Raw genomic sequence first — 22,750 nt, forward strand, 5'->3', positions numbered from 1 at the left:
TTGGGTGCCACCTTCCCCCTTTGATTGGGGTCCTTTCTCTCCACAAGAGTATAGATGTGGCCACAACTAGAATGAAAATTTTAAAAATCATTATCATGGCTCATGTGGCCCATAAGGCTCTCCTTGGAATAGAGGATGTGGTTGGTTGTAGTAGAGATATGGCCAATTTATTGCTTCCCAACCTAATGACATGGATGTTTTTGGATGACTTAGTAGTGACAAATTTCTATGATTGAATCTTCTCATTTCTCTTATTTGATATGATTCTAAAAAGGGATGGAAAAAAATGGTTTGGGAGAATTCTATTTATAGAAACCTCATCTCTTCCTTCTATTTGAATAATTCCTACTACTGAACAATTTGAGTACTCTATTTAATTTCACATAATCTCTTCTCACATTAATTATTTACATGTGGTGCTATCCCACGCAAGTTTTTTAATAAATTGGTATTAAGACAAACTAATTCAACAAAACATTGAACTTAAATTAGTTACATTTGCATACTAATGGCATCAAGAGGATTGGAATCCTTCACAACAAAAGAAATTTTACAAATAGTTTGAATTTCTATCATATTAATTAAGTCATCACAATTGTCTATAACTCATTAAACTATTATAAATTATAATATTTTTTTACATGGTTATGGGATAGCTGCTTTACCCTCTTTTCTTAATGGAGGATAACTTCATCCCTTAAGATGTGGAAGCCTTGCACAATACTTGATTCCTAGTAGGCTCACTAACAATCTTTCAAATTCATACAAAAAAAGCCATTGACAAAGCTGCTTAATTTGTTTCTTTTCCAGCACTTGCTACCTTTACAACGAGGGGACTTCTAACAACATGGTTAGTAGATTTCCATATCAAAGACCCAAAAACGTATTCCTTTTTAAAACTACTCCCTGGTTTCATCACTACATTGAATGTTTTCTTCTCTCCGTAGTCTGAAAACTCAAGTTTGTTGGGTTTCACTGCAATCACCACTCCATGAGGGGACTTTATTTCTGCTTCAAACGCTGCTGGTCCCTTCGATACATATGTCACACTTCTTTTCACAAACATAGGTCCTTTCAGCTGTGAGACAGTTATGGATGGATAGTTGAGGTTATATATGGCCTCTTTTTGAGATGGACAGATGAAGTGCTTCCCTGTTATGATCTTCATCTGGGTTGAATTGTAGCCCAAACTGCAGAGGAATATATAGTAGTCTTGAACAGCTATATCATATATCAAGCCAGGATTTAAAGCTCTGTTTGGAGCGACATGGCCTCCACCATAGTCAAATGGACTGGCTTTTTCCATTGAAGCCTCCTTAATTGCCTTCTTAGTGTTGTCCATTCTGCTGGCTTTATTCCCAAAAGAGTAAAAATGATGGAAAAAAGTCAGATGATTAAAGAACATGGATATCCACTAGTGAGAAAAAAACAATAGCTTAATAGGTTGCTGCTGCACTCCATTAATGATGATGGAGAAGAGTTTAGCAGCGGTTATACAGGCACAAAAAACGTCAACTCTACTAAAAGGGGGCAGTTTTTTTTTGAAGTTGTCAAAAGGCAATATAACAAAAACGTTTTTCATGGCTGGATAGCCACTACCAAAAAGTTTGAAGCTGACATACCTGTAGTCATAATGGCTGACTTAATGGCTGCAGCACTCCAATGAGGATGAGCTGCTTTTATTAAGGCTGCAACACCAGCAACATGTGGACATGACATAGATGTACCTGAAAGTACATTGAAGGCGACATGCCTATCATCAAAGGCGACTCCAGTTGGTGATGCTGCTTTTGAAAACGCTGCAAGGATGTTCAAACCTGGAGCTGTGATATCAGGCTGCATTGGACAGAGTGTACATTATCCAGATCATTTTTTAAGAATATCAAGAGTTTTGTAATATAAGAATGGTGCTCCCTAAGCTCCATACAAAATGCACAAAGACAAAAAATAAAGTAACTTGTTTTTTTCAGATTCACGAAAATACAGTGTTTTTTTCCATTTTATTTTTTTAATGTTTTCGACCACAAAATATGCAGATAATGAAGAACGAATGCCAAAAATTTCAGTAAAACCATTGTGTTTTCAAATTTTCTGCAATTTGGTCAATGGTGCATTTTGTATGGAGGATAGCTGCTTCCGCTATAAGAATGAAGAGTATCACAATGTTGGGAATTGCTTTAAACCTTGAGTATGTCAGGAGAAAGAGAGTTCGGTCCTTTGGAAGAGAAGGATGTCACTAAAGGAGCTGGCTTTGTGTGCAGTACAGTTGTTGGAGGAGCAATGTAAGCAACAGGGTATCTGCATCAGAACAATTTTGTGGTTACATTTCAATATGTTCACATCCTAAAGTACCCTTTTGTATGGTGTTAAATTCGAAGGAAGTAAGAAGTAAAATCATTGCTTTCAGGACCTACATTGTTGAGTTGATATACTCAAGGACTGCTGCTCCATCAACTGCATTCAATTGTGTTGCAGGAATAACATGAGAGTCTGCAGCAACTTCATTGCCATTTTCAGGTGCATTGCAAAGAATCATGCCGGCTCCTCCTGCCCTTCGAACTGCATCACCTTTTGCAACTCTAGCATTCACACCACGAAGGCAAGCAACTATCTTGCCTTTAACTTTTTGTGGGTCTAGAGCTCCTTGGAAACAGAGTTTTCTGCAATGTTAATTATGTTACCATTTAGTGTTCAAAATATTCATCATCATAGTTTGAACTATTGCAAATAGTTCTTGATGATACAAATACTTCTTGTTCTTATGAAGATCATAAAATATAGTATATATGTGGCATACCCAGCAGTTTTATTTGCAGTTGGTGCTGTGACATCCACTGATGATACTAGGGGATACATTCTCTTCTTTAGGGTGGACTCAGAGAGACTTTGTCCCTATAATCATAGGCAAGTGTCAAAATTAGAGTTCACTGCTTTCACAAACCATTTTCAACAGTTAGATTAAGATATAGTGCTGGCAAGAACATTGCCCTCATTATTATGATAGGATTTAACTGTGTAGTTTTTTGAGTCAAAGTCATTGACTCATATTTCATGAGTAGTGCTTCAAAAAATGCATCTCTCATGAGAATGAATGGAACACTTAACACTCATTGGATCTTGGTGATGCTCACAGAGGTGAAGCACCAAGACTTCCTGGGAGATCACCCATCCCAGTACTACTCCAGCTCGAACATGCTTAACTACAGAGTTTCCTCCATGGTTAAACTCACTCTACTTGCAACCCCATTTGCAAAACCTTCACCAAGTGTTGTGCCTTATGATCCATTCATTAGAAAGCCCCTTAAAAACTAGAAAGAACTTTGCCTTTAATTTTTTTTTAAAAAGTTAAAAACTGGTTTCCAGCCCTCACCTTGTAAGCCCTATTATTTCCAAGGAAAGCAACAGAAAGTAACTCTCTATCAATGCTACTTGCTCCTACAGTAATAATCCATGGAGCCACATTTGACACTGTCCCTGGTGTTGGACCATCATTTCCTGCAGAGCATATTACCACTTTTCCTCTTTGGACAGCATGGAAGGCTCCGATGGAAATACCATCTTGAAAATAATCTACAAGAGGAGGAGAAGATCCAAGGGAAACGGAGAACACATCTACTCCTTCATAAATCCCTGCATCAAATCCTGCAAGTATATCTGCATCATAACACGCGCTTGCATCTGACCTTTTATTAGGCCAACAAACCTTGTAGGCTGCAACCCTGGCATTGGGAGCACCTCCCTTTGCAGTCCCTTGTGCATATCCATAAATATTTGCATTCTTCACAAAATTCCCACCCGCTGTAGACAGAGTATGAGTCCCATGCCCATCTTTGTCTCGGGCTGAAAGAAAATCTCCTGTTTTAGTGAAACTTAGAGAATTGTTTGCAGCTGCCATATACCCCTTGATGAAGTATCTTGCACCAATTAGTTTCCTGGAGTGCAACAACAGCTTGAGGATTAGTTCTCAATTCCTACACTGGTGACTCATGTAACAAAGGATTGCTTCTTCTAGAAGGTACACCAAAAACTAGCAAAAGAAAACAAATATGTAAGAACAAATTACACAAAACAATGGGTAAGAGGAAAAGTTGCAGTGCTCTTTTACTTCTTAGAGGAATGCGCATGACAATGTTTTAAAATTGGTATCATGTGAACAAAAAGCACGTCTTTATTTCCATTTTTTAATCCAGTAGTACATAAAAACCAAGCAGCAAACACCATGAAAGATGGATTTGGAGAGCTGTTTATAGAGCCAAGGAACTACAGTAAGCTCCATGAAAACTAAATTGGTATTTTTATCCATAGAACTAAACAAAAGAATACTGCTACTGATTTTCATTAGTAGGATACACCAAAACAATACTCAACACAAATGACATCTTGGATAATGCAACATTGTTTAAACTCACCCCTATAAAAGACTTAATAACCTCACCAAACAAGAGAAATGTTTTCCGAGCATGAATTTACCAGAGACTAAATACCTATGAATACATTCAAGGAAATTATTATGGTTCCATAGAATTGGGTTGACAACCAGGACTTACATAAGTGTTGTCCATTTGACAAACTGAAGGCTAGTCTGAAATTATAATCTTTGTTTTGTCCAATTAATCCTCTTATTCATCAGGCACAACACAAACCCAAACAGTAAACGCTCAAGAACAGAAAATGTACATTATCCTTTACTGTAAGCCCTTAAGTGAAACTTCAAACATGTAATATCATAAATGCAGCTTGCAAACGGTACATTTTCCTAATTTCTATGATGGGTGTCAATCAGAGTACCGGTTGCAATTAACTGCACTGAATTTGGTGCCATTTTGACAGCTTCCTCTCCATCTGGAAGGGATTGGTCCAAAACCTGTCTCGTGGAAGCTTGCAGCTTCAGGCCACACACCTAAAATCAATTCAGCTGTTATTATCGATTCATAATTGAAAGTTTTGATGAACCATTACCCATATGTGTTAGGAAAAATAGCAGAGCAAGAAACAGAGAAAGGAGTAAAAACATAACACACAAACAACATACAGCACCAATAAGGAACAAACAGCAATCAATCTCAGAATGCACAAAACCCACACAAGAAACTGGTTATATTTTATTAATCATTAGACAGAAACACTCTTGTATTTTATGCATTAAATGTATCATTTGTAAGTAATGTAATGAATTGGAATGCTGAAGACATAAGGGGCTAAGACAGGGGTTCAGCATGGGTTGAACAGGAGTAGAGCTTTGTGCTCGAGGATGCGTGCATGATGCAGAAAAGCAGTTAGTGCCATGGAGGTTCGAAATGCACTTCTAGTTGGCAGGGGTGTACGTTAATGCAGTTGAGTGTGTGGACACTTGATGAAGATTGGGGGTAAGGCGTGGTCTGGGTGAACAAAAATCGGCTTGACCACAATGGGAGTTGCCAGTAGAGATCGTCAATGCCATGTGTGGTTGGAATTCTAAGGGAGAAGGCTCAAGCTGGGCATGAGCTAAATCCAGCCCCATGACAATATGTTCCTAAGCCTAAGGCTAAGGATAAGAAGAGGAGCAGTCTACCTGTGTCCAAGTTACCAATAATGACATCTTCTCCAAATGCTGTTTTACTCCAGAGTGAGTGAGATTCGATTTCATCAGTCTCTGCTTCCGGATCTCCACCTTCCAGTCCGAGGAATTCCCATGAGTGGGTTGTGTGTAACTTTCTTTTCCTGTTAACAAATACTGATAGTACTCCTGGGAGTTCTGGCATCATCATTAATTCTGTTAGGAAACTAAAAATGGAGGGCTTTCCTCAAGGAGAAGGTTAGTGAGTCTCAAAGCATAAATCTATACTTTTTCAAAACCCTTCAAGCAACCCTCAATGATTATGTCATTCAATATTCAAGGAAGCGAAGTGGTAGACTGGATAGTGAATTACTTGAAATAGCAGCAGCATGTTCTTGTTCTAAATGAGCAGCAAACCCATTCACACTTCTAGTGTATGAGTAAAAGATTGAATCCTTGGCTTTTTCCTTGCTGTAACAAAGAAAATGAAATGCCAATCATATCAGAGTCCAAAAAATTGATTGGGAATTCTATATTTCCATCAGTACAGGTAGTTCCAGTATCCTCTAATGAAAAAGGAGGATTCTAAAGAGTAATTTACATCTATAATTCCATCTATAGAAGTATTCTCGGGTCTCAATTAACTCTTACAAGAACAGGGTAAAATATTTCCTCAATCTTCTTTATTCACCAAAGAAAATAAAAATTCAGAGGAGGATTTGGAGTTTGGTTTCTACATTTCATTAGAAACATTAATCATGGTAAATAATAAGAAGCTTGAGCTATGGGGGTCATGATTACCTTCCCAATACTGTTGCAAGTAGTTCGTGATGAGAATCAGTAACCATTTCAGGCTCTAAGCAATCTTCATCATGCCCTCCCAAGTAAACCACATAGGACTGCCACCACTCAAAATTTGAAAAACTAGTATCAGAAAGTTGCAAATTCAAATGCTTTCATTCAATATAAACACCAAATCAATAGTCATGAATGTTTAAATATTTGTTTTTCCAGTTTATTCCGTTCCAAATACAAATACAGCACAAGCATTCATATTCATATATATTGAACTTCGAATCAATCTGTATACAGCATAAGCATTCATATTCATGAAGATTCAATTTTCGCCCTTCTCCTGGGCATTTATTATAATCCAAATGATACATGGCCCTTCAAAACAGCAGAGAATATATGCCATCCCACTTACATCAATGCCCATACAACATAATCAATCACAACACCAGAAAATTTATGCTTCTCGCGGTATTTCCAATTATTCAACAACAATGTACGTCCATAAAAATTCTAAAATTAACTTTCATTTCCAGATCTAACTAAAAGGAGTCTCTTAACCCAGAACTGCACCAGTCATGTAGACCACTGAAATCAATAAATTGCTGCTCTTGGACTTCAATGTACAAAACTAAAAGCACCACCAACATTTTCAGCAATAAAATACCCAAAACTAATAGCATTTTTCATAAGAGAAACAAATCCAAGCTCTTCTTACTTACCTGCTTAGTACCCAAGACTTCTGTCAAAGATGGAACGAAAACAAAAACTACAATGAAGCCCAGGGCTTTCTTGTCCATAGCTGCGAAGCTAATGAATATGGCTATCTGTACAAACTAATTACTCACGTATATATACATAGTGCATGCAGTTGGAAAAAATAATAGTTGAAAGTGTTCTTTGTTCACATATAGGCATTTTTATATTAGGACATCATCTTTCTATACTGAAACCACTAATATAACATCAAAGGCTTTTTCAAATCACTGGGACTAATCTTGGGTATTTTTAATTTGAATTTTTAAATCAAAACAGATCACAAACTGCACATGCATATTATGATAGAGATACGTTAGGAATCCTGAAAGTCAAATTGCATGCTGCCCTTATAAAGGTGGTCATGCCAAGATGAAGGGGGAGCCTTCTTCATACACATTGGTTGCTTTCATTTAAAGAAGCTTTGCATGTACGTCACGGATTTTTTTGAGTCACTGAAAGTCCTCGTACTACTCATAATATCATAGAATATTTGGATATAGTATATGTTTGACATTGTGCTTCATATATTTACACATTTTTAGATATAATATTACCATGGACAACAGTATTCAGTGCATTCAAAGATAACTTGTTCCTGTAACAGAGTAGACATTTTTTTGCTTCAAAGTAGGTATTTACATTGACAATTTAGCATGTCAATGAGATTATCATAGAGACTTACTGGATTGAAATGCAGAGCTGTGCTGGAAGAACTATACCCACAAATTTTCCCAAGCTCTACATTTCGATGTCAATCATGCGATGAAAAGCCAAACATTTCCTTCTCATGGGCTATTGGACTGATTTGGACGGTCAAAGATCAAGCTTTCACGTCATTAACTTCATTAATTTTGATGCCCTGATGCACGTGGGAGCACAGAACCTTCCCAAAGTTGTAAGCTACAGTTCCGATAAGCTAGCTCGCCATTATTAGCAGTCTATTAATGTGGGCAGATTTATTATTTTTACTTTTGAGAACAGCATGGCAGCTCAATATTTTACTAAAAGAAACAAACAAGCAGATAAGACATTCAAGGCAATAAAAACGAAAAAAAATTGACAAGCGTACTGTAAAGAGAAACCGAGAAATTTGGGGGTTGTCCTAGGGTTGTGCAGTAGACTGCAGAGAAGAAGATTGTTTATTAGAGGATAATTAATGTCTACAGGCATTACAATGGCAGAATGAGTGAGATGGTGTGAACTTTTAGGTTAAATTTGACAACTATCTACATATTAAAAGTTTAAATTTTTTTATAAATAGAATAATACTTTTTTTAAAAATTAATAAATATCACATAAAATATCCATATAAATTATTATATTTGGAAATATAAATCATCCATTTTTAAGAAAATTTAAATAAAAAGCTTGAGTTAGCAAAAAGCTAAACACATGTAGATAAAAGAAATATAAATAATTTTAAATGTAGTCAATTATATTATAATTATTTTGTAGTGGATATCTATCTGCATTTTTTTAGATAGATTTATTTAAGATATCAATACTAGTTAGGGGAAAGTATAGGAGAGTGGTGTCGAGTTCAATAATTCTCCAAACAAATAATTATTATATATATGTCATTAGATACTTTAATTTATTCAAAAAAATATTTATTTGATTCCAATACATGTTCATCATTCATGTGTAGGTGATCATATTAAAAAAGAGTTTCTAGTGGTATTCATATGTAATCAACATAAAAACTTCGTTAATCATTTTAAATAATATACATATATACATACATACATATATATACACACAACTTTAGGCAAGTGGTTCAAAAGTACAAATGCGCTTTCGACGATATTTTCACAATATTGTATCAATAGTTTTGATTATTTTTGTTAATGATGACTACCTATAATTGAATAAAGTATCACTTATTCTAAAAGACAACCAATCATGTGATGTAATTGCACAAGTATGTGGGTCCCTAATATGCACTACAATTGGTCTCACTTTTTCTGAGATTGGTTTGAACACCTTGACAACAAGTATGCTATTATGATATCACATGGTGATGTGGCCTTAACACCTTAGTTATAAGCAAGGGACTTGTCAAGTAAGTTGATGTAAAAAATAAAAGTGATTTGACTATCAAATGCACTTTCTCTCAAACTTTTTTGCACCTCTACATGCATCAACCTCGTCTAAAAATAGTGTGTGCATTTCAACAACTAGTGTAAAACTTCCAATAGACACAAAAACAAAAAATTATAAATCCAAACCTAATGAAATTGTAAATGAATTACATATACAAGTATGAAATGATTGATTGTCCAAAGAAATAGGAGAGCCAAGCTTCTGAATTCAACTATGAGATAACCAAATGATTCTTGCTAATTTTCAAATTTGAAATTCATCTACCCAAATGAATGTGTTCACCTTACACATTCTAATGAATTTATAAAGATAATTTTGAAGTTCATTTTCATTACTATTTCATCCTTCTTCTTCTTCTTTTTTCCATGAGTATTCTTTGCACAATTTAGAGCTAAATAACAGATTTTCTACATATTCCTAAATAAAGGATAGTAAAGGGTCTTTGTTCAAGTCAGTACTATTGCTAATTTTGCATGTATAAATATATTGTCTCCAAAGTCAACGTGAGCACATAAATCTATTGTTCTCATTAAGCACATAAATCTATGAATGTACTATTTCTAAACAATGTAATCTCTAATTCAAGTTTCTTTATTGTCAAGGTCAAGAACATATAGTAATATAATATTTTTGGTCAGTGTAATAAAAAATTTACAATTTTTGATTAAGTTTAAATGTATTATCAAGGTCTAAATACATAAACTACAGCCTCCTTCATTTTATGGTCATATATTAGTTGCATGTGTCACATGTACCTTATAATTCATGTCAAGCTTTCAAACTAAACAAATAAATTATAGTAAAAATGTCTCTATATCTCATCTATCACCTACTTTGAGATGGATACATAATGCAAACACATACATACATATTCACATTATAGATATACAATCATATATATACAAAATATATGAAATGATTATCTACATGTCATAGAGAGTATCATTTTTCTCAAAAATGATTATATCTATAGCATCAAGGGTTTCATTTCGTTATTAAAATATTATCTCATGGTATTAATGACTATACTAAAATGATAAAATTTGGTTCTTTGTACTTGCATTTTGTTTTTTTTTTCCATCATTTTTTTCAAATGACATTCAACATTTCCCTTCAATGATTTCATTATTTTGTGTAGTCTAGTTAGTTTCATTATTCCAATGACATTTCAATATTGTTGAGGGTTTCATTGGTTTATAAAATGATTATCTTAATGTTATCTCAGGTTTAATTAAAATAATTTTCAATAATTTTCACATTGGTCTTCAGGTTTCTTTATGTTGTCGAATGAGTATTTATGTTTTATTTATTTCATTTTTCTACGATATATATATATATATATATATATATATATATAGGAAATTAGTTATTTGTACTTTATGGAGGTTGTGCTAAAAAATGATATACACATACAAAGATCTATAATGTTTGCATAATTAAATAATGCCCAAATCTTGGCTTCTTAGGGATTTGTAATGTTGGACAATGCATCAAAGAAGGCATGTGTGTAGTCAATGATGGACATAAAATGGACATGGGGTTTAAGTGGCCATCCTTTCCTAAGGAAAAAGTAAAAAATATGAGTGGACCCATATGTGTTAGTTGATAGACACGCGCGCGTGTGTGTGTGTGTTGTAATCACCCAAAAATGGTCATCTAGACTATAAGCCCCCTTTCTAGCAATTTTTCATAATTTATCCATTTCTTATCTTTGATCATATCATCAAAAATATATTTATTTTATTATAACCTATGGTTTGACCACTTTATCCTAAGTCTCTTATTTAATTAAAAGAACATTCTCCCTTTTAATTAAATAAAAAGCCCCACTTTCCACTTATCCTAAGTGTGTACACATAAAGCATTGTTCATGTTTTAAAAATAAGAGAAAAATGCATTGTTGTCTACACATGGATGCACAACTTTATATGTAAGAGGAATTTTCTATTTTTAAAATCACTTTAACTCTCCTCCACACATTTCTTTCCCTCTCAAAAGTCAACTTATGATTGTGATTGGTTGAGATGCTTGTGCACATGGATCACCCAAGATGCATTCTCCTCCCTTGATTATGCCTCGCTTGTGTCTTAATCCCTAGTGTTCATTTATCTTTAAAAGCAAGGCTCACTCATTCTCTTAATCTTAGGTCTCTCATGTTAACATTATGTAGCAAGATTTCTAGGTGCTTTTGGAGACTTGGAGCATTCTTGTGTTTTGGAATTCTAGCTTAGCTCTCACACTACTTGCAAGATGACATATTTTTTAGATTAGTTTCATTTATGCTTTAACGCAGTTACTTTTGTTAGCTCTTGCATTTCATTTTGTTTAGATCTTGCATTTGCATTGCATTAATTATGATTCTTAGATGCTAGCACTCTTGTTCTCATCTTTGAATGTCTTGTTCTATGGTGTACCTTACAAGGGTTGCATAGCTTGGTTCATTTGAGAGCCACCATCTCATATCCTTTGTACATCATAGATAAAGAGCTATAAGTTGTCTCTTGAGATGCTCTATTTCATTGGTATTCTCAAGTATAAAGGTTCATAGAAGTGTGACACATTTTTGTACACATTTTTTACACCCACCATTGGGCTAGAACTAAGTTTCTAGCTCTATTTTATTGATTGCATTTTAGTTGCATTCTTATTTCTAGTTTTTTACAGCAACTTATTGAATCTAATTAAGTGGTTTTGTAGGGTTCTCACTTTAGTTTTAAGGGTAACACTTATGCAAATTGTTTTGAAAACCAAAACCCTAGGTTTTTAAAGATTTATCATATCTCCTAAACCACTTGGATTTTGGATCGTAATGTTTGTTTGTAGGTTTTAGATGAATCCACAATGTCTTAGTCAAATTTTTAGATTGTTTAGAATTGATTTGTGTCAGTTATAAGGGTAAGTGCACCAAGTTGTGGTGCCAAAAGGGGGGTATAAGTGGACACCTTTTTCCTGAAATCAGCAAATTCTAGACTTCAACAAGAATTTGAAGATAGTTACGCTCAAAATTTTAAGATATGACAAAAACAAAAGTCGTAGTCCTTTGAATCTAGTTTCTAAACTACTAATTTTTTTTCAAAATGGTTTAGTTTTAGGTCCTCAAAAAAGGGGGCCACAAAAAGTGGTACTATTTATTCCAAAAAAACATAACATAGTACAAAGTGTGGCCCCCCTAAAATTTTAACTTTTTTTTTAAAATTCTTTAATCGCTCCAGTCAAAAGTTACCTAACACTATGTAGTTTATCCCAAATTTTTCGGGTAATTTTATAATGTGTATTTTTTTTTTAATGAATTTTTTAATTAGACCCATTCCAAAAACGTGAAATATCTGTGTGCTCCCCCTAGATATGATTGAAAACTAATCTAAAATCAAAACTTCTTTTTTTCAAAGTGTGTAGAATGGAGTCTAGTTTCTAAAAAACTAAGTTGTTACAAAATTCGATGAATGAGCTAAAATCTACAGCCCAATTAGTACATGGTGGTTTTTGACAAAAAAATAACATACATTCAAAAGAAATTATAGATGAAAGACTTAAAATAGTTCAAATTAAAAATAAATTATATGGTTAGATAGCTAACACAAAGACCTATAATGTTATGTAACCTGATCTTATCAATACCCAACAATGAGGAATCTTGAAGGGGAGCACACAAGAAAAATCAATCATTTTTTGTATGTTTGCTGGAAAACATGTCTCAGACCTGTTTATAAACTCCAAACCTTTGGGTTGGATCTCCAAGGAAAAACCAAGCCTTAGGCTTGGTTTTAATGCAAAGCTTTGAATAGCGCGTGCGCCCTATAGCGCGCACGTGCTATTAAAACACTTTTGAATTCGAAGTAGTGCGCACGCGTTATAGTGCGCATGCACTATTGAGACCTAAATTGCAAACCAAAACCAAGAGAGAGCTAGGAGGGGTGGGGCGAGGGAATGGCTATTTGTGTGTGTGAGAGAGATAGAGAGAAAGTAGGGGATGGGAGAGGGGAGAGAGGAAGTGAGAAAGAGTAGGGGTGGCAAAGAGAGTATAGGATGGGAGATAGACGAAATGTGAGAGAGTAGGGGTGGCAAAGAGAATACAGGATGCAAGAGAGAGGAAGTGTGTGAGAGAGTACGGGATGGGGGAGAGAGATTGAAAGTAGGGGATGGGAGAGAGAGGAAGTGTGAGAGAGAGTACAAGTTGGGAGAGAGAGATTGAGAGTAGGGGATGGGGGAGAGAGAGAGTAGGTGGTGGGAGACGGAGTGGGAGAGGAAGAGCGAGAGAGAGGAGGATGGGAGTGCATGTGTGTGAAAGAGAGAGAGTAGGGAATGGGAGAGGGGGAAGATAGAGTAGCTTGAGAGAGAGTAGGGGATGGAAGAGAGAGTAGGCGATGGGAGAGGGAGTGGGAGAGGGAGAGAGAGAGGGGGGATGGAAATGTGTGTAAGAGAGAAAGAGAGAGAGTGTGAAAATGTGAGAGAGGGTAGGGGGTAGCAGAGAGAGAGTAGAGAGGGAGAGAGTGAGAGTGAGAGAGAGAGAGTGAGAGTAGGCAGTGGGAGAGGGAGAGCGAGTGAGAGAAAAAGTAGAGGATGGGAGAGGAGAGAGGGGGGATGGGTGTGTGTGAAAGAGAGAGAGTAGGGAATGAGAGAGGGGAGAGAGAGATAGAGAGAGTAGGGAATGGGATAGAAAGAGAGTAGGCAATGGCAGAGGGAGTGGGAGAGGGAGAGAGAGGGTGGATGGAAGAGAAAGAGATTAGGCAATGGCAGAGGGAGTGGGAGAGGGAGAGAGAGGGGGGATGGAAGTGTGTGTAAGAGAGAAAGTAGGGGATGGGAGAGAGTGTGAGAGTGTGAGAGAGAGTAGGGGTGGTAGAGAGAGAGAGTGAGAGTAGGGGATGGGAGAGAGAGGGAGAGAGTGAGAGAGAGAGAGAGATAGTAGGTGATGGGAGAGGGAGTGGGAGGGAGAGAGAGAGAGGGGGAATGGAAGTGTGTAAGAGAGATAGAGTTGGGGATGGGAGAGAGTAGGCAATGGGAGAGGGAGTGTGAGAGAGAGAGAGGGGGGGGGGAATGGGAATGTGTATAAGAGAGATAGAGTAGGGGATGGGAGAGAGTGTGAGAGTTTGAGAGAGAGTAGGGGGTGGTAGAGAGAGCTTGTACAGGATGGGGGTGAGAGAGAGAGAGAGAGTAGGGGATGGGAGAGAGTGTGAGAGAGAGTAGGGGATGGAAGAGAGAGAGTTAGAGTAGGGGATGGGAGAGAGAAAGTAAAGAGGGAAAGAGAGTACTTGAGAGAGAGAGATAGTAGGTGGTGCAAGAGGGAGTGGGAGAGGGAGAGAGAGGGGGGATGGGAGTGTGTGTGACAAATCTAGAGAGTAGGGGATGGGAGAGGAGAGAGAGAGAGAGGGGGGATGGGAGTGTGTGTCTATGAAAGAGAGAGAGTAGGGGATGGGAGAGGGGAGAGAGAGAATAGGGGATGGGGGAGAGAAAGTAGGCAGTGGGAGAGGGAGTGGGAGAGGGAGAGGGAGAGAGGGGGAATGGGAATGTGTGTAAGAGAGACAGAGTAGGGGATGGGAGAGAGTGTGAGAGTGTGAGAGAGAGTAGGTGGTGTCGGAGAGAGCTCGTACGGGATGGGAGAGAGAGAGAGTGAGATTAGAGGATGGGAGTATGAGAGAGAGTAGGGGATGGGAGAGAGAGAGAGTGAGAGTAAGGGATGGGATGGGAGAGAGAGAGAGAGAGTAGAGAGGGAGAGAGAGAACTTGAGAGAGAGAGATCTAGTAGGCAGTAGGAGAGGGAGAGGGAGAGAGATAGGGGGGATGGGAGTGTGCGTGACAGATGTAGAGAGTAGGGGATGGGAGAGAAGAGAAGAGAGTGGGGGGATAAGAGTGTGTGTGTCTGTGAAAGAGAGAGAGTAGGGGATGGGAGAGAGTGTGAGAGTGTGAGAGAGAGTAGGGGGTGGCAGAGAGAGAGTACGGGATGGGAGAGACAGAGTGAAAGGATGGGAGAGAGTGTGAGAGAGAGTAGGGGATGGGAGAGAGTGTGAGAGAGAGTTGGGAATGGGAGAGAGAGAGTAAGAGTAGGGGATGGGAGAGAGAGAGTAGAGAGGGAGAGAGAGAACTTGAGAGAGACAGATAGTAGGTGACCTGGGAGAGGGAGTGGGAGAGGAGGAAAGAGAGGGATGAGAGTGCGTGTGAGAGATCTAGAGAGTAAGGGATGGGAGAGGGGAGAGAGAAAGGGGGGTGGGAGTGTGTATCTGCAAAAGAGAGAGTTTAGGGGATGGGAGAGGGGAGAGAGAGAGAGTAGCCCAAGAGAGAGAGAGAGTAGCAGATGGGAGAGAGGGGCGGATGGGAGTGTGTGTAAGAGAGAGTAGGGGATGGGAGAGAGTGTGAGAGAGAGTAGGAGGTGGCAGAGAGAGAGAATGGGATGGGAGAGAGAGAGAGAGAGAGAGAGAGAGAGAGAGAGAGAGAGTAGGGGATGGGAGAGAGTGTGAGAGAGTAGGGAGAGGGAGATAGAGAGAGGGGGATGGGAGTGCGTGTGAAAAATCTAGAGAGTAGGGGATGGGAGAGAAGAGAGAGGGGGGATGTGAGTGTGTGTGTGTGTGTGTGTGTGTGTCTGTGAAAGAGAGAGAGTAGGGGATAGGAGAGAGTGTGAGAGTGTGAGAGAGAGTAGGGGGTGGCAAAGAGAGACTACAAGATGGGAGAGACAGAGTGAAAGGATGGGAAAGAGTGTGTGAGAGAGTAGGAGGTGGCGGAGAGAGAGAGAGTAGGGGATGAGAGAGACAGAGTGAAAGGATGAGAGAGAGTGTCAAAGAGAGTAGGGGATGGGAGAGAGTGTGAGAGAGAGTTGGGGATTGGAGAGAGAGAGAGAGAGAGAGAGAGTAAGAGTAGGGGATGGGAGAGAGAGAGAGAGAGAGTAGAGAGGGAGAGAGAGAACTTGAGAGAGAGATAGTAGGTGGTGGGAGAGGGAGTGGGAGAGGAGAAGAGAGAGAGATGGGAGTGCGTGTGAGCGATCTAGAGAGTAAGGGATGGGAGAGGGGAGAGAGAGAGTAGCCCAAGAGAGAGAGAGAGAGTAGCGGATGGGAGAGAGGGGCAGATGGGAGTGTGTGTAACAGAGAGTAGGGGATGGGAGAGATTGTGAGAGAGAGTAGGAGGTGGCAGAGAGAATGAAATATAAAAATTCAAGCTATGTGAAGGCAACACAATCTGAAAATTATCATAATCTTTATCCCAAAAAGATGCCTTTACAAAATAAGGTTGAAAAGAAAGAAGAAAAACCTTCATCCCCCTTTCTTTTTCATTATAAAAATTTAATGATTTTCAATCAAAGAGACTTTCAAATATCTCATGTTGTTGAAGGGAGATTTTCTAATAGTGCAGGAGCTTATCATTTGCATGTTGAATATGACAATGAACACATCTCTTAGCCAACTGATTTGGTGACTTTCTTAGCTGTTCCTCCTATTGAGAAGGAACTTGTTGATAATAAAATTAATGAAAGTTTGTCAATGGATGCCCCTTTTCTAGAATTTGATTATTTTATATTTGAAGCTTCTAATATCATTCCAACCATTGATGTTAATCCAAGAAACTTGATAGATCAACACAAGCAAGAAGGGATTGATGGAGAGAAGATAAAAGATATTCCTCACCCTAACAGACAGATAGAATATGAGGCTTTCTCATTTGATTATACACCACATCAAGAAGAAAGGTTGCTACTAGAAGCATTGGAGGATCATGAAGACATTCAAAAGAAATATGAAGAAGGTTTATACATTTTTATGCCATCCCATAACAAGATTAATGGAATTATTCCAAGTGGAATACGAGGATGAAGTGCTTAGTACTTATTTGGTGTTGGAGATATTTATCTTTGAAGAAGAACTTGGAAGTGTATTCATTGTAGATGAAATTTTAGTGAGCCTATATTTAGACTACAAAGATAACACTCTAAACACGTCTTTCCCCAAACATTCTCTTGTCAAAGGCGTAACTAATTTTTTTGAGATGGTGGATCCTGGTGTTGGCAATACAAACTAGCTCATTCCAAATGATGCCAAAATGTTGCAACCATAAGTTTATAATGCAAAATGGCTCTTTGGGCTTGGTATATTTTTGAAGAAACTTAAGCAATGTGTTGTTATTGAGTCTTTTCTTATGATTTCCAATAATGATATATCTTGCATATAAAGTTACAGCTCCCTCAAAGGATATTCAATGAATAACATTGATGGTATGCCTTTAATCGGAAGGCACAGAAGGCAAGCTATCATCTATCCATAGACATGAGGTACATGAGAGAATTTACAAATAAGAAAATACAAACTAAGAACTCAAAGATTCTAAATTAAATATTCACAATCAGCAAATCAAGGGGAAAGATCAAAATGATTTATTTTAGATTGTGTGATACGTGAAACTAAAAGTTTTCCTTATATGCACAAACACAATTTACTCTATAAAGTTTATCAGAGATAACCAAACTGGTAGAAAGAACAACACATCTCAAATGAATATATTTAAATACAAAGATTTGAAATATATTGCATCTCCTCTCTGATAAAAGATAACAATTCACAAACTATCGTTCTTATTCACGCAGAAAGCCCAATCTAAAAATGAAAAAAATGTTTATAATTTTCCCTCTACCATTATTACAAAACTAAAAAAAGAATCCCTCTTCCTCTTTTTTTGTATCTACTAAAGATTTGTGGGTTTGGAAACCTTGGAAACATATTGGTTGAAGTTGTTTAAGGTGTGTAGAGGTGGAGGAAACAATTGGTGAAGGTAAATCCAAGTTTGGAGTCTTTGGTGGCATTGTGTGCATTTGGGAACACCATTTTGGAAAATATCAGAGATCCTTCACGCTGCCCCTGTTTCCAACAATGTAAGAATAATAACAACTATTTATTAAACTTTTATTTTTACCTTAATCTAGTTACTATAGAATAATAACAACGCATTCCAATCAACTGGTGATTATGTTACAATCATTAATGTATGAAAGCACAGAAAACTATCAGTGATTATGTTACATTTATGATATTTAAAATGACTTTTTTTGCAAATAATCCATCTTTTCTCTACTATCTCTGACATTTTTTAATTGATGATAAAGAATGGTGGTTATGTATTGAAGCTTAACAAATGGAGAGCTTCTCAAGCTACTGATTTCTTTCATGGAGTTCCTAATAAATCTCAAGGTTCTCATTTAGGTGACCAATTGCCTGGAGGTCCACGAATATTGCCTAATAAAGTTTATTGCCAGGAGGTCCTAATCGATCTTGACTGATAAAGTTTATTGCTAATCAATATTGTATCAAAAATTCAAACTAATTAGGTATTGAATTAAACTTGATAAACAAATGATAGAGAAGGAAAACTTTAAGCATGAACAAGATCATAAATCATATGACGATGACATATTGCAAATGATTAACTTATGCTTAAACAGTGATAAATTTTATTGTTACTCAATATTCTATCAAAGTTTCGAACATATTAGGTATTGAATTTAATGTCATACATAAACATATCTAATTTAATGTCATACATGTACATATCTAATTTAATGTCATACACGAACATATCTTATTTAATGTCATACATGAACAAACATATAATATAAAATGATAACCAATAATGTCATGTACATTAACAAACACATAATATATTATGATAACCAATAATGTCGCATATGAACAAACATATCATATATTAACCAATAATGTCATAAGTCGAATAATGTCATACATCAAATATAAAATGTCATATACATCAAATGTGTATCGAATATGTCCACTGATGCCTATATATATATATATATATATATGTCTAGATCAACTATATCTTTTCCTTCCCAAGAGGGGAAGGAAACAAATCTCTCGACGTCTTCTATCGTCGTGTCGAGGGAGATGGTGGAGATGATAGGGTCCTCCTGACACGCTCGCTCATCCGCTTGTTGAGGCTCTTCTCCAACTCGAGCTGATACAAACAAAGTAGATATGAATCAGTATTTATTATACGTTGAAATCAAATATATGTACACACAAAATCAATTATTTTCTTACCGCCATCAAATAGTCACTCTGTACGTCCACCTCGAAGGCTCGTGGATGATCAGTAATGATGAGACCCTACAAAAATTCAATAAATATAATCACTTATAAATAACATTAGAAATTTTGAGACTAACTATTATAAACAACAACTAAAACAGAGAAAATTCTTTCATACCTCAGTCAATGGCTGTGAGCTAGCCATAGCTACGGCCACTCCATGATCAACAGACTGTCGGAGATGAGGAGGTGTGTCCGACGTCATGAGCTACATGTCATACAATACACGTTACATGTAACATGAAACATGAAACAAATATAATCAAATGAATTAAATTAACATGAAACAACTGTACCTGTACGAAGCTCGTACGATGTCTATGCTCTGAGTCCATACTAAAGGTTGAGGGTCCTGTGGAGAACTGATGCACATGCATAATTTTTTTTGTCAATCCTTAATATGATAACTTAATAAATTTATGTATTAATTTAAATGATTAAATCAATAAATACCTCTGGACTCGTGGAGGGGACAAAAAATGGGGCCGGAGCATCGCTGCTAATCTCGGCAACACTCTGACCCTGAATTTTGAACAATGTCAATAGATGCTAATTAATTAATCATTCACTATACATATGAAATGTGATCAAATTAGTAAATTATAATTGTAATTTACCTGTGTGTCAATGCCAAATGTTTCGTTCAAGAACTGATCAGTGACGAGCCCATCATCCGCAGCATCTCCAGCATGAGTGCCAAATGTGCATAGGGATCCGCATGAAGTGCACATGTGACCATGATGCACAGAAGGCTCCCCCTCAACTAAAGGGCCCGTGGAATGGATGAGGGTCTACGTCAAAGCATTAATGGTCCCTAGAGTGTTGGCCTCTACATGTTCCTTCACAACTGAAGGAATAGTCACATGCTCACGCTGTGGCTTGACCAGAGGTGCCCTAACTACATTAGGGTCACGACGTGCTCCCGACCTCTCGAATGATGACCCCCCACCTCTACCCTGGGAGTCTAATAGATCAAAATAATTGGGGATCTCCCCAAGGACAAACTCACAATACAATTTCTTCAAAAAATACATTGGGACCTCATGATTGTTGCAAGGAGGGGCATCAAAAACCATCCACCATCTATCCCAAAAATGATTTCTCATAGCATCATGTATACACCAATGGATGGGGAACCATTTAGTACCCTCTATAACAGTATTTTGCTCACCGGGTTTTCTAAATAATGCACATATTGAACCTTTTGGTATTTCTTTTTTTTTAACATCTTCATATGACAATTTATTTGCATAAAATCTTTTTTGTTCTTCCCTCTTAACCCGCCAAACATCTAACTGACCAGTAACTGAGGCTATCTGGGTCTTAATGGATTCGAGGGATGATGCCAATTGAGCCCTTATTGGATTGGTTTGTCCAGCTTGTTTCAACCGACCAATGAGTCCTTCTAATTCAATTTTGCCTATCTCAATTTCATTTAATATATTTTCTTGTGTGCCTGGTGTAGGTCTTGGAATTGGTTCGGGTTGTGGAATTTGTTGTTCTTCAGGAGGGTTTTGTGGATTTTGGTTTTGAGGTTCTTCAGGTTCTTGAGGGTTTTGTGGATTTTCCGGTTGATTATGGACATTTCCTGATAAAGAATCAATTGAAATCCAAATGAATAAACAAATCTAAATAAAAATTGTAAAAACCCTATAAAACAATATGAAAAACATATAAAATAATGCAAAGTCAAGTTTAGATTACATACGGTGTCGGCGTCGGCGTGCTGGTGATCTTGGATTTTGTCGGCGAGGAGGCATATTGGCAAGGGATGTTGAAAATGAATTGTTTTCCAACTCGCGTGTGCGCTGCCCTTATAAACAGTAAAAATCACTGTTAATATGATGGGCCGCGGGTGTGCAGCCCATCATTTATAAAAAAAATTTCTTTTTAATAGCGCGTACGTGCTATTGTGCGTACGCACTATGGTTTGGGTAACCCAAACCATAGTGCGTACGCATAATAGCACGTGTGCGCTATTGAAAAATGAAAAAAAAAAAGGCTTGTCACCTTTTTGGCACCACAACTCGGTGCATATGCCCATAAGTTCTTCTTTATTTTTTATTAAACAAAACATTTATGGTCGCAAATCAATGATTTTTTAGAAAAATCTACATTTTTGGAAAGGTCTCTAAATTATATAGGGGGTTAATTCTTTGTATTTTGAATTTGCAGTTCATATTATGACACAATAATTTGAGTTGAAAAAAAATGGTTTAATTTGGGAAAATAGGTCTCTAGGACACAAATTAAGAGATATTGCTAAATTTCTTGCATTTTTAGAAAGCTCTTGTTTTTAGAAAGGGTCTCTTCTTTTTATTTTTGTTTGTGGATCTAAAGTAATAACAAACAAATCAAATCTTGTTGACTAGGTCAAAAGAAAAAAGTACAAAATAGATCATTTGTAATTAGTTTGCACTTTTTTGGCATACACTTGATTGAAAACAACTTGGATTTTTGAGGCAACTAACCACTTTGTATTGGATGTCTTAATTTTTTTTTATCCCCTAACCTTTATGTTTTGTAGGATTTTCACACTTGCTTGCCAAAACATAAGAAAAGAACACTTGTCAAAGATAAAATGGCTACTAATGTGTTTGTAGGGTTGCCCAAGCAAAACAAACAAACAAGTTTTTGTGTGTCTTCTTTCATTATCAAGTATGACATTAGATTAATTATTTATTTTCATTAGGCACATAAAACTCATGAGTAGGGGTCCTTTGTTGGTAGGGGAGTATGCTCTTCACCCTTTGGGTGAATAAAAAATTGTGACCCTTCATTGGATCAAATAAAGTGAGTGGGATACTCCACTTTTTAGTGGTTTTAATTGATATTTTTAGCATATTTGGGGGAAGTACCTGTTGGAAGTCTTATTGGGAAAAAAATACTGAGGGGGAGGCGGGGCGGGGTGGGGGGTGTGTGGGGTGAATCAAGATCTATAAACTTTTTACTGCTCAAGTAACATATCAAATTAACTGCATTCACTCACAATCCATCTCATATCTTAGACCTCATACCAGATAATCACAGAGTTTAATGTTGAAATGAAATCTATCTAAGCATAAAATATATGAAAATATAAAGAAATAACACAAAGATTTTGGTAACCCAAAAACCCTCCAAGGTGAAGGTAAAACTAGGGTAGGAATGAAACCCACAAATCTTTACTACCACAACAACAAAGTTTTCTTAATAGGGCTACAATTTTGATCACTTCTAATGATCTACCCTATGAGGGGTCTTCTCAATTAAAATAAATATAAGATTTTTGAGTCTACCTTGATTAAAGGATTAAAACTCACAATAAAGTAAGAACTTTCTTAGAAGATTTAAACAAGGTCTATTAAAACCACTCTATTACGATATTTGCCTTGATTCACTTGTTAGAATGTCTTAGCACCTGATCCTTTAGTTTTCTCTATCTAAGTTATTTATGGAACTCCTCTCTTCAATGTTCAAAACTAATCTGCCATGTTCTACCC

General features: G+C 36.9%; 2 protein-coding genes across 2 annotated transcripts; both read right to left on the minus strand.

The window, feature by feature from the left end:
* Window positions 1-595: 595 nt before the first annotated feature.
* Window positions 596-7,275, minus strand: LOC149580603 (subtilisin-like protease SBT5.3). Its single transcript, XM_089792195.1, has 11 exons — window positions 7,051-7,275; window positions 6,338-6,435; window positions 5,910-6,007; window positions 5,552-5,734; window positions 4,789-4,900; window positions 3,371-3,932; window positions 2,798-2,892; window positions 2,415-2,660; window positions 2,184-2,298; window positions 1,623-1,836; window positions 596-1,350 (listed from the first exon to the last, which is right to left on the minus strand). The coding sequence occupies exons 1-11, from the start codon at window positions 7,126-7,128 to the stop codon at window positions 791-793; spliced, it is 2,361 nt and encodes a 786-aa protein (XP_089648321.1). The 5' UTR covers window positions 7,129-7,275; the 3' UTR covers window positions 596-790.
* A 12,105-nt stretch (window positions 7,276-19,380) lies between these two features.
* Window positions 19,381-20,049, minus strand: LOC149580604 (uncharacterized). Its single transcript, XM_089805148.1, has 4 exons — window positions 19,886-20,049; window positions 19,722-19,790; window positions 19,565-19,630; window positions 19,381-19,476 (listed from the first exon to the last, which is right to left on the minus strand). Exons 1-4 carry the CDS (start codon window positions 19,997-19,999, stop codon window positions 19,381-19,383), a joined length of 345 nt encoding a protein of 114 aa, XP_089661274.1. The 5' UTR covers window positions 20,000-20,049.
* Window positions 20,050-22,750: the final 2,701 nt, after the last annotated feature.

Source organism: Cupressus sempervirens, chromosome 1 (assembly GCF_028749045.1).
Source record: "Cupressus sempervirens isolate cs-2001-9-10 chromosome 1, ASM2874904v1, whole genome shotgun sequence".
NCBI lineage: Eukaryota > Viridiplantae > Streptophyta > Pinopsida > Cupressales > Cupressaceae > Cupressus > Cupressus sempervirens.